This window comes from Oculina patagonica, chromosome 3 (genome assembly GCF_052425735.1).
Source record: "Oculina patagonica isolate OP01 chromosome 3, crgOcupat, whole genome shotgun sequence".
Classification (NCBI taxonomy): domain Eukaryota; kingdom Metazoa; phylum Cnidaria; class Anthozoa; order Scleractinia; family Oculinidae; genus Oculina; species Oculina patagonica.
Window position 1 is genome coordinate 11037956 of NC_135760.1, and position 12038 is coordinate 11049993.

At 39.0% G+C, this 12038-nt stretch overlaps 2 protein-coding genes across 6 annotated transcripts in view; one reads left to right on the top strand and one right to left on the bottom strand.

Annotated features, from left to right (window-relative positions):
- LOC144646496 (uncharacterized) overlaps positions 1-12038 on the top strand; it is a 118874-nt gene that overhangs the window by 61312 nt on the left and 45524 nt on the right. Inside the window, exon 1 of one of the 4 annotated variants that reach the window (XM_078506104.1) lies at positions 10522-10546. The exons of the other annotated variants lie outside the window; for them this stretch is intronic. The gene's annotated coding sequence lies outside the window, so the exon portion shown is untranslated. Of the gene's footprint in view, positions 1-10521; positions 10547-12038 lie in introns of those variants that run through there. 4 annotated transcript variants of the gene reach the window in all.
- Positions 1-12038, bottom strand: part of LOC144646541 (serine/threonine/tyrosine-interacting-like protein 1) — a 52647-nt gene that overhangs the window by 13460 nt on the left and 27149 nt on the right. The window contains exons 1-2 of one of the 2 annotated variants that reach the window (XM_078506178.1): positions 9090-9262; positions 8124-8172 (exon numbers count right to left, since the gene is read on the bottom strand). The exons of the other annotated variant lie outside the window; for it this stretch is intronic. Of the exons in view, the coding sequence (XP_078362304.1) occupies positions 8124-8172; positions 9090-9149 (109 nt within the window). The 5' untranslated portion in view covers positions 9150-9262. Of the gene's footprint in view, positions 1-8123; positions 8173-9089; positions 9263-12038 lie in introns of those variants that run through there. 2 annotated transcript variants of the gene reach the window in all.

Genomic DNA, 12038 nt, shown 5'->3' on the forward strand with positions numbered 1-12038 from the left:
AACAGCACTTCGCTGCATCTTCGCGCGTCGAAGCTCGCCACATGTGACGTCACAAGATCCATTTCCGACAATTTTCCGAAGCTTTTCCGAACCGTTCCGTTTGTGAAGCGAAGATAAAGGGCTGTCTTCAACGTCGAATATCTCAGCGATGTTTTAACCAAATCGTTTAAAACTTTAGATTATGATTATTCACAGTATTTCCTTTCATTTAAAGTCAAAATGAATCTTAAATAAAATTTGATCAAATTTCGTTGCATTTGACCTTTAAGAAATACTAAAGGTCATTATTGAATAAAAATGTTTTAAGCTTAATTTTAAAAGTGTCAACCGATGGGGCACTCCTCACATCAAGTGGGAGACTGTTCCACAGTGCTGGTGCGCATGACGAAAATGCGCACCCCCCGTAAGTCTTGGTCTTAAACAATGGTTCGTGCAGTCGCAGGTGATAATGGTTGGAATGAAGACACCTTATCGGTTGATGAATATTTATAAGTTCCGCTAAGTAACTGGGTGCTGAACCATTTAAAATTTTATAAGTAAAAAGTAAAGTCTTAAAAATAAAATGCTTGTGCACAGGCAGCCTGCAGTGCAGCTTGCAGGGAAAGGCGTGATGTGCTCCACTCTCCTTGTTTTTGTAACTAGCCGGCGGCCGAGTTCTGAACACGTTGAATTTTCGAGATTTCTTTATCAGGGAGACCATACAAGAGACTGTTACAGTAGTCCCCCGTACGAAACTAACAGCGCTGTTGCAGCGCTGCAGAATGGCTTCAAGAAGCGCTGTAAAAGAGCTGTAAAATGGCTGGCTGCAGCAGTCGCAAATTTTGGCTGTTCGTGGCAGCCACGAGAAGCGCTTTGACAGCGATAAACAGCGGTTTGGCAGCGGCACAAAAATGTTGTCAGGGCTGCAGAATGGCTGCACATGGGCTTCAAAAATTTGAAAAATGTATATTTAGATAATATTAATTTACGGCTACTGGAATTACTAAACTTAAAACAAATCAAGCTCCGCATTGCGGAATAAAACGAAATAACTGCACAGTACATTGTTGGCTACATCGATACGACATAAGTAAGATTAGAATATAAGTTAAAACATTCCTCAGTCAAATAGCACGATCTAGCGATGCAGCAGACAGTGAAACAACAAAACCAACTTTGATATACATAAGTTAAGTCTTTATTTTCATATAACACTGCTTTCATTGAAAATTGTATCATGTACGAGCAGTCAAAATTGCAGCTGCAACTTCTTATTTTTGTTACGAAATGAATTACAAAATCATCAGACAATTCAATATAAGGGTGGTGGACAAAACACTGACCCCCAGTCCATGGACTACCCCCATGGACTACCCAAATGGACTACCTAAAATGGACTACCCCTTAAAAATGGACTACCCCTTAAAGTACTATTCCGAGTGTGTACTACTTACTGAGCTGTTGTTATACGCACATAATTTGCACTTACTTCGGTTACTTTCGACAACTCTAGCCGCCATTTTGAATGAATTACACTATACATCTGCTGACCTCAAAAAGCGAAGACTCATGCCCAGACCCCAGGGGGGGTACTCCGGGATCAAAGTGACGGGGATGATCGAATGGAGGAAAAACTTAGGACCCAAAAAAATCCCTAAGTCTCCCGACATTACCCAAAAAAATCCCTGGACCAAAAAACAACGCCCAAAAAAACTCCCTAGTCAAATTACCCCTAAATTGCCAAGGCCGCGCCAAGGCACTTTAGTTTGATTTTAATACCCCCCAAAAATCCCCTATTTAAATCAAGTCACCCAAAAAAATACCTGCCAAATTCTCCTACCCAAAAAAATCCCGGAATCGAAAATTTCGACCCCAAAAAAATCCTTCGCACATCCCCGTCACTTGGATCCCGGAGTACCCCCCTGGGGCCCAGACTCAGCACTATTTTTTCCTCAGGATCTGTCTGCCTACCGGTTCTGTTCTCCTCCCTGCACTGCCAAAGTTATTCATTCAAAAATTTTCTCTGGCCACCAAATGTTTAAGATTCGTCTCAAGCAACTATCTGATACTATTAAAAAAGTTTGGATCTTCTGTAGTGCAGTGCAGTGCCTGTTTTGTCTGTCTCTATGAGTCCAAAGATTGATTGCTTGATTTGAGTCTACACTTTCGTGATCAGCGGATGTTCATTTAGTATAATATATTCAAAATGGCGGCTAGAGGGATACGTACGGCTTGAAAATAAACAAGGTAAGACGTAAGTGCAAATTATGTGTGTATAACAACAGCTCAGTAAGTGGTACACACTCGGAATAGTACTTTAAGGGTAGTCCATTTTTTAGGGGTAGTCCATTTTAGGTAGTCCATTTGGGTAGTCCATGGGGGTAGTCCATGGACTGGGGGTCAGTGTTTTGTCCACCACCCAATATTAAAGGTTTATTTATAAGGTGCAAAATAAAGATTGAGAGGAAATATTGTACGAAAGATCCGTTTACGTGTACTCGAACGGTAATCTGTTATCGCCTTGTGTATTGCAATATTTACTGACAGTGCTCACCTCGATCTGCCGCTGTTTCCTTTGCAAAACTACATTATAGGGCTGGACAAAACCAAGACCGAACTTGTATCGTGCAGTTCACAACCAAAGCATCTTTACAAAAGACGGTACACATCAGACAAGGAGCTGCTCACATCCCAAGCTAAGGGCCGATTGAAAACGCGCGTGCCAACTTCTGCGTTCGGTGAAAGGAAAATGCTACATGGTACCTTGTTGCAAAACTTGGTAATAATTGCAAATCCATTTCAAAAGCTAAGTGAATCTTTTTCCCAAACTAAACCTCGAAAAATCAAAACATTGTACTCTTCACCACAGAATTTCCCGCTTTGTGAAGATATCAACCGTTGAAATCGTTTCATTGCTCTGTAACATGAGCAGGCGGCAAACCGTAAACAATGTACACACTGTCACAAGTAACCAATTACATCGCGTGTTTGTCTCCAGGGAATTTTAGTAAAACTTATTATACGGCTACAATAGTACGCGCGCTCTGATTGGCTACTGAGCGGGCATTATTTTCTTGTAATGACCGGGCATTATGAAACTTTTTCTCGGCTCGACGGTTTTTTGAGTTGTGAGTAAAAATGAACTAGCGAGGGGGCAAAAACAGCAAAAAATGCCGACAAAATATAACTTTCTTTTCAATAACTGAAAGAAAAATATAAGCATACCGATACTTCTTTAGTATGAGCGACGAAGAGAGCCACAGAGAGCGAGAGCGAGTTTTACCTCCATTGTTTTTTCCCTTGATTATACTCTTCTTTTGAATAGTGCTTAAAGGCCATATAATAAATAACTTATTAACCTCGTCCGTTCGGTCATTACAGGGGAATCTCAGACCTCGACCCTGATGTATTGACCTCGCTGTCGCTCGGTCAATACATCAAGGCCTCGGTCTGAGATTCCCCTGTAATGACCTCACTCTCGGTTAATAAGTAGTATATTCCACAATGCATTATCGTCACGTACACTGTCTCGCGAACTAGAAATTGTTTCTTTAGCATTTTATTTATCACCGGAGAACTCAAGAAATAGGATAAAAATCCATGTTGCAAATTTTTGATGCGACTGTTAGTGTAGTGTTAACTATTATTCGAGCAACATTTATGATTTTTCAAATATCGCACAGAATTTATCAGGAATTTACTAGCCGTTTTACTGTGAATTTAAGCAGAGTTAGCATGCTTTTTCTCAGTTTTCTGCAATGGTGAGTACAAAAGTGATAGATTTGCTGTGTTTAGAAAACCACTTTTCTAGCTGCTTTCCGAAACGGTCGTTTATGCGAGGTCATCCAGCCGCAACAAATTGGCGATGTGTTGATAGCGGCATATTGTAAAACATGGAGTGGAGTGGATTTGTAAAACATGGACTGGATTTGTAAAACATGGATTTGTAAAAGGTGGATTTGTAAAACATGGATTTGTAAAAGGTGGATTTGTAAAACATGGATTTGTAAAACATGGAGTTGTAAAACATGGAGTTGTAAAACATGGATTTGTAAAACATGGATTTGTAAAAGGTGGAGTTGTAAAAGGTGGAGTTGTAAAAGGTGGAGTTGTAAAACATGGAGTTGTAAAACATGGAGTTGTAAAAGGTGGATTTGTAAAACATGGAGTTGTAAAAGGCGGATTTGTAAAACATGGAGTTGTAAAACATGGAGTTGTAAAACATGGATTTGTAAAACATGGAGTTGTAAAAGGTGGATTTTTCTCTCTCATTGCGGTTTTCAGTGAAATGCGAACTCTGAAATTCAAAATCCAACCAACGAATGCGTTTTTCGCTGCCGTCAATCATAATTACGGCGACAGAAAAACAAAAACAAAGAAAATGGATCGAAATCTACCAATCACAACTGAGAGACGTGACCTTTTGACCTGATTGAAGTGAACTTCTGTTTCCCGAGAGGTCCGCTAAGTTAATTGACGGCAGCAAAAAGCGTAAACCATTGGTTGAGGATTGAATGTCAGAGTTCGCATTTCAGTGAAAACCGCAATAATTAAAAGTTAAAAAGAAGAAGAGGTTAACTATAACGTACCCAATCAGACACGAAGACTATCTAACAACTTGGCAATGTCTAGTCTCCTTCACAGCCGCTTTTTGGGTAGCGTTGCGTGGCGTCCCAAAAAGCAGCTGCGAAGGAGACTAGGCAATGTCAGGTCAAAAAACTAACTGTCACGCCGCGACGCGACGCGAAGCCAAAACCATCAAGCAAAACAGTCGACAGAAAGGAATTTCATGGAACACTTATTCACAATTTACTTATCCAAGTATCACGTCACAGGGCACATAAGAGTCAAGTTTGTCCCCACTTTAAAAATTTTTCACCGTGCAAAACGACCTTCAGAGTACGTGATACAGCGCCGTCATGCGATATCTTTTTACAGATCGTCTGGTGGTATCGTATTCCGACAATGTGTCGTTTTGCACGGCAGAAATTTTCTAGTGCGGACAAATTTGACTCCTCCGTGCCCTGTGCGTCTATATGATACATCAGACGGCGCAAGGTTCAGCTCAATATTATTGTCAGAAGTTATTGTCCTATTATAGACCTTATATTACTATAGAGCAGTTTTCAATTGAGTGTCGTGAAACCAAAACCAAAGTAATTACTCTGGCCAATCACAAAGGACCCAAACAATCCTGTGAACCAATCAAAACTCAAAGCAAATACATGTAGTTGGCACGAAGCGCGGGAAAACGTGCGCGAGAAAGTCACGATTGGTTTTGGTTTTACTCCTGATTGGCCGAGAAAGTGGCACGAAATTTTTAAACCAATCACTAAGCGTAGTGAACGCAAAACCAAAGCAAACGCAAATTACTTTCGACACTCAAGTGAAAACCGCTCTAATAAGGTAAACAAACATGAGTTCTCGTTTTAAAAATTCTCTTTAGAGATTCCCCCTTTCTCACCAAATGACCCAAGACTGTTATTATAATAGAAGTTGATGCGAAAAGTACGATTTATTACGATAATTAAATGATAATTGAGTGATGTAGATTAATATAAATAATTCAGGAATACAGAAATTCAGCATTTAGGTTGTTAGAGTTACTGCTGAGACGATTTAACTAAGAATTAATTGAGAGAGAAAAATCCACCTTTTACAACTCCATGTTTTACAACTCCATGTTTTACAACTCCACCTTTTACAACTCCACCTTTTACAACTCCACCTTTTACAAATCCATGTTTTACAAATCCATGTTTTACAACTCCATGTTTTACAACTCCATGTTTTACAAATCCATGTTTTACAAATCCACCTTTTACAAATCCATGTTTTACAAATCCACCTTTTACAAATCCATGTTTTACAAATCCAGTCCATGTTTTACAAATCCACTCCACTCCATGTTTTACAATATGCCGTTGATAGCAGCGCTTTGCAGCCGGGAGCAGCTATTTTACAGCCATTTGATAGGCTGCCAAACAGCTGCTTAACGCTGCCAAGCGCTTCAAAGGGCTGCACAGCGTTTCTGCAGCCCGCTTCAGCTGCAGGAAGGCTTCCAAATCGCTGCATCTTGGCTGCAAAATAGCTGTACAGCTCTTTTGCAGCGCTTTTGTGGCGCTGTACAGCGCTGCTCGTTTCGTACGGGGGCCAGTTTAGAGGACACAAAGGCGTGAACCAATTTTTCTGTGCTTGGTTGGTCAAGATACCGACGAATATTTCCAATACGCTTTATAGCAAATGAAGCATGAGTGAGCGGAGATCTCGGTAACTGGGCCAGCCCAGTCAACTGGGATCATACAAAGAGGCCCTTAGAAAACTTTTAGAGATTCCAGCATTAGTATAATAGTAACTGTTCTTAGTTTACTTTATAATCTACTAATTCTCAGATGAACTGTGTAATGGGTCAGAATTTTCATATTGCTGTCCTATCCACTTTAAAATTGTTCTACTGCCGCTGGAAAATTCCAATCATTGCTTTTTTGCATATAATTTACAACTCAGTAATTAAATTAGAATTGTTGATGATCAAGGCACTAAATAAATAATTAGTAGAACAGCAAATAAAAGCTTGGTTAAAAGAATTTTTTCTATTTTCTTCACCGGTAACAAATGAATTCAAACAAGATCATTTTTCCAGCATAGTTGCAGTGTGTATTACTGTCAACAACATTGGCGGTTAAGGTAGTAGAACTGCTATAAACATGTCCAATTTGAAAATTAATATCTCAAACGTTAAATAATTTTTCAAAATAAAAGTTACTTAGGCTTATTAAACAAGACCTGGACATTCAGGAAAATGATATAAGGTGTCAATTTTCACACCTTAGGCGTGAATTCACGGTTAAATCGCAGGCTCATGCAATTAAAGATTGCCGATTTACGGTTTTCCTTTGAAAGATACAGAGATAATTTCAACTGGAGCCAATTTATGATAGAAAAGTTTAATTACCTACAAATACCCGGAGTATGCCAGCATTTACTTCTGGAGATAGAGCCTTCTAATTATTTTTATGTGTGCCTCAACTTTGAACAGCAATAATTTTGTCAAAAATGTCTGGGCCGCTCCGGGTATTCACACACAGTTTCCTCGACATTACACAAATAAACAGTGCAAATTTCACCGAGATCTGACAATTCTACACCTTTAAATTGCAAGTACCTTTCGAGGCGGTCTGTTACAGCGGCGAAATTAGCGAATGTAAGCAGCGAAATGTGCGTTCGACGCTTTGTTTTTTTCCTCGACATTACACAAATAAACAGTGCAAATTTCACCGAGATCTGACAATTCTACACCTTTAAATTGCAAGTACCTTTCGAGGCGGTCTGTTACAGCGGCGAAATTAGCGAATGTAAGCAGCGAAATGTGCGTTCGACGCTTTGTTTTTTTCGACGCCATATTGAATTCTCAGAGGTAGACCGCTGTTCATTGTGTTTAAGGCCGCATTGTTACGATTGCTACAAGAACAAGCACGAAAAAATATGGATTTTTCCGATTACTGTCGGAGAAAACATGGCGGCGTAAACAAATATGATACACATAGCAACGCCAAATTTCGCAATTGCGTTACGGAACTCAAGCTGCGTCTTCTCTGGGCTCTGCGAGGGTCGGATATCAAGACAGCTTCTTTGCGAGCTTTAGAAGGCTTAACAACAGGCATAGATTTAGTCGATGCTTTCGAATTATATTTGAAGATGAAATACGAAAGAATTTTGCCGTCTTTTACTAAAACTTCGCTCGAACTGCGTAGATACGATCGCATGTTGTAAAGCCGATTCATGTAACATTGCTGTCAACGCGAGGTCATATCGACTCGGATGGCAGAGCGCTAATCATTAACATCGCAAAATGGCGATGGTAGCAACCAACTTTCGCCTTTTTTTTCTCCGCTTCTAAGCTAAAAGAAGCCCCCATCTCTTGTATTTGTGTTAACTTAATTAATATCTTTGAAAGGAGCGAGTTTTAAGGTATGGTTTATTTTTGACCTTATAGCAGTTCTAATACCTTAAGGAGATGCAGCATGCAGGGCTGCAGGAATTTCTGAAATTAATTTGTTAAAACTGGCTGGGACAGCAATATGAAAATTCTGGAATATTCAACAGTTTAATTGATTTTCGTAATAATTTACCTCACAACTTACCTAAAAGAAGTAAATAATTGGGATCACTCAGCCTTGGATATTGCCCAGCCTGGCAATATGAAGAAAAAAAACATTCAAGGTAACAAGAACTTAGACTTTGAGGTCCATTGGAATTATTTAATAGTTGGAAAATTGATGAAGCTATAATGCACATACTTAATGCATGTGCGTACGCTCGAACTTTCAACCTCCTGTACGGTAAGCTGCCTTACCAACTGAGCTAGAAGCCATTCACTGGGATTGGGGATAATTACTTTATAATAAATATTTGTGAACAAAGGCTGTCGCAAAGCAGACCACTCAACTATGTTTTTACTTTTAATACCTCAAAAAATGTCATCCATAAACTTTACTATTTCCTTAAAGTTTACTTATGTTTGCCATAAAATAAAATTCTACAGAGTAGAAAACTTACAAAATAAGCAAAACTTTAAACCTTAGAAAGGTCAACGCACAAAACAAAGGAACCAGATCCTGGTGGATCTGATCAGCAAAAATGTAGGGATAAGTCAACTGCAAGCAACTGTAAAACAGAAAGGCTGACCCTACAGTTGGATTGAACTATCATATTTCCAAATTATATTTCAATTCAATCGTACGGTCAGCCTTTCTGGTTTTCAGAAAATAAAAACAGTTTCACTTTAATTCAGAAACACTAATTCATCTATAACTTGCAAACGTTACAGTTTACGAGCAGAACTCTGAGAACTCATGGGCCCATCGGGGCCCAACTGTATTTTTATTCAGGCCAGACACAGCCTAGCTAAGTATTCATATTTTGTCAACTTTGCCATCTAATTTTCTTTAAATGGTTATTACAACAAACTGTTCATCATAAAGTTAGGAATTCGGCGAAATGAAGGTGGCCAGAGTATCACAATAAAGAATTTCGGACGACATCCACAATAGAATTCAGTCTGCTATAAATTCAGACAAGTTACAAGAACAGAGAGTGAAATTTCTTACCTGATTTAGAATATTATACACCTCTGTGCACTCTAATAGAATAGTCCCTGTTGACGACATCTACTTTGTTTGAAATGTTATTTTAAGTGATTTAAGCTTTGCTAAAACAGGCAAATAACTTAAAATTTCTCACAAGTCTAATGTCTCAAAATGTCCGCCATCCGCCATGTTTGTTTTCGTTGCCATTGGTTTAGCCGCTGTACTAGTTGTTGACGCGCTGGCTCAAAAAGTGGACGGCGGGGGTTGTGGCTGAGCTCGAGCGTCGCTCGAGTAAATTCAGTGTATCAATCAAACAATCAATCAATTTTATTTTCACTGTAAAATTGCCTAAGTTACAGGTAATGATAATAGTAAATAAAATTATTAATGGAGTCCTCCAAACAGAGCAGACACCGGACCTAAAATGATTCTTTGTTGTAAGTTTGTTCGCCATTTTGGGCGTTGAGAGTGCACAAAACCTGGCAAAACATATTAATTATAGGTGGTTACGTGTGCCCATGCAACTAACCAATAGAACATTGCGATTACGTAATTCATGCATACCGTAGTGTATGAGTGAAAAACAAAAGATGTCCACCTTCGTGGACCTTTCATTCAACCTAAATCTTGGCCTCTTTGTTTCCTGCTTTGATGTTTACCGAGATTCATAACCAGTTCCCTCTATTGACTATGACAAGATAAACGTTTCATCAAAATGTGAAAGCGAAAACAATAATAATCATCAAAGATTAAACTCTTACAAATCGAGAAGAATGGAATTTTTGTAAGAACTGTACAATTAAAATAAACACAAAATATGAAAAACAAACAAATATTTTCAATTAAAAAACGGATCGGAGTGATCATCTGTGTACAAAAATCTCGCTTGCACTGGAAGGCGTCTTATCAGTTCGCAGTTTGGATTTTTCTTGATCTGCCCCCAAGCCAATTCTCAGTTACAATCTTTGTCCGGTCACTGCAAAAGCAAACTCTGAAAATTTAGCTTTTATCAATTTCGACAGCATTTTTGATGAGACACAATGGTGTTCTATTTTCAAAATCAGCCCGTTTTTGTTGGTTAGTTGTTTTAGAAAATGAGAAAGAATAAATGTTTTCGGTCGCTATTGCTGTCCGACTAAGTTTCAACCCACCACTGAACTCAGCTGAACGGTTTTTCTTGAAAATAATCATAAAGTTGTTTAGGAATAAGGCCCCAAGGAAACATTCCTTTGCATGACGTTTTTGACAAAAATGTGCCCTTATGGCCTAGGGGAGAAGCAATGACAGAATCTTTGCGTGGGTCCTCTAATTGCCCATAAAACGCCAAACAAAAAATAGGCCTTTTATATTATGGGAGATCGCAGATCATTCCTTAGATGAAAAATCCGCCCAGATACACAGATCACTCAGCTCCTCACTCTCTATATCCACTGAAACACGGTACACTGGAAACTGTTCTCTGAAATTCCTGAATGCAGGTTTGTTTCCTACTATTTTAAAAACTTTAAGGGTTAACATGGATATATAGATGATTTGTGAGAGATTTAATAGAAAAGTTAGCTAAATTTTATGGATAGGTTGGCAGTTTTTTTCCAGTTTTTTAACTCTTCTAGCCAGCATTCTTGCGATAGTTGCTGTGTTTGCTCATCGCTATAAACTTAATTTTTCTATAGATCGATAGTAATACATCGTTTAATACATTGTTGATCGCGATTGACAAGAACCGATTTTCAAAACATGCAATCTGTAGCATTTTACAGTCGAACAATAAAACCGATATCTTTTGGTATGCCATCTCTCAGCCTGGCCGAGGTTTTGTGTTGTCACATACAAAACTCACAAACATGCAGAAAGAGCTAACTTTTTGCGCAGCTCGCTTAACCTCGCTTCTCGCGCGATCGAAGCATCCCGAGATTTGCTAGTTTTCTCCCGCATCCCGCAGTCTATAAGTCCTATAATTAAACTAAAGGAAGAAACTGCTCTCCTGTACATAACAGTCGGTGGAATGTTGCATAATTCTTTTCCATGTATTGTTTTCATCCACTTTATAGTACCTTCCAGCTAGAGTTAAATCTCACCCGGTAATTCGACCGGTTGGTCGGTCCATTTGGAAAATCGCTTACCATAATACAACGGTCGCACCAACTGGATTTTTCTTACAAATGGTAAGCACCTAAAATTTTACTCCAAAAAAAGCGGCGAACAAGCGACAAATGTTTTTGTCGAGCTATAGCACGCGCCGCGCGAGGAATTTACAGGTGATGCTCCCTTGCGCCGCGCAAGGTATATGTCATGACACGAAATTTTGATCACAGCACGAAAACAAGCTAACACCGGAGAGTTGGGTGGGCGGGTACTGCGCGCTTTTATAAACAAGTTTACTCTATTTCATACCAAAATATACCATTTTTCCCCTCTTAATTCGAAAAAAGATACCCTATCTCAGACCAGACTGTAAAATCGCACTTCTCAAAAGATGAGCGATAACAGTATAAGACTCATTTTCTCGGGATATGTCCCATTACTGACCTGCAGACTGCACACACTATACCCTGCTGGTATTTATCTTCAACCCTAAATTAATAGACGTGCCAATTCTGAAATGACAAGTAATTCTTTAGTTTTGGTTTTAATCCTGAATGATATGTTTATTCAATTTAAGTCAGGCGTCAAACTGGCGCGCCAATTCCATTATAAAACGTTCACCCTTAACCTCCAAACAAAACTGATCAGTTTCATCCCACGCAATGATATTTATTACAGCGTCTCATAATAAAAATTCAAAAATAAATGGAATTTACAATTTATCCCAGAGAGGAAAAGAGGGGTGGTGTCCCATTAAAAATTTTCGGGGTGATTGTTCAAGCCTTACTCTGCGGGAATTCGGCTTTACTTATTTTTGTCCTCAGTTGAGAAGTAGATTTATTTAAGAAGCCGACTATTTTAATAATATGTGGCCCAACTCTGCTA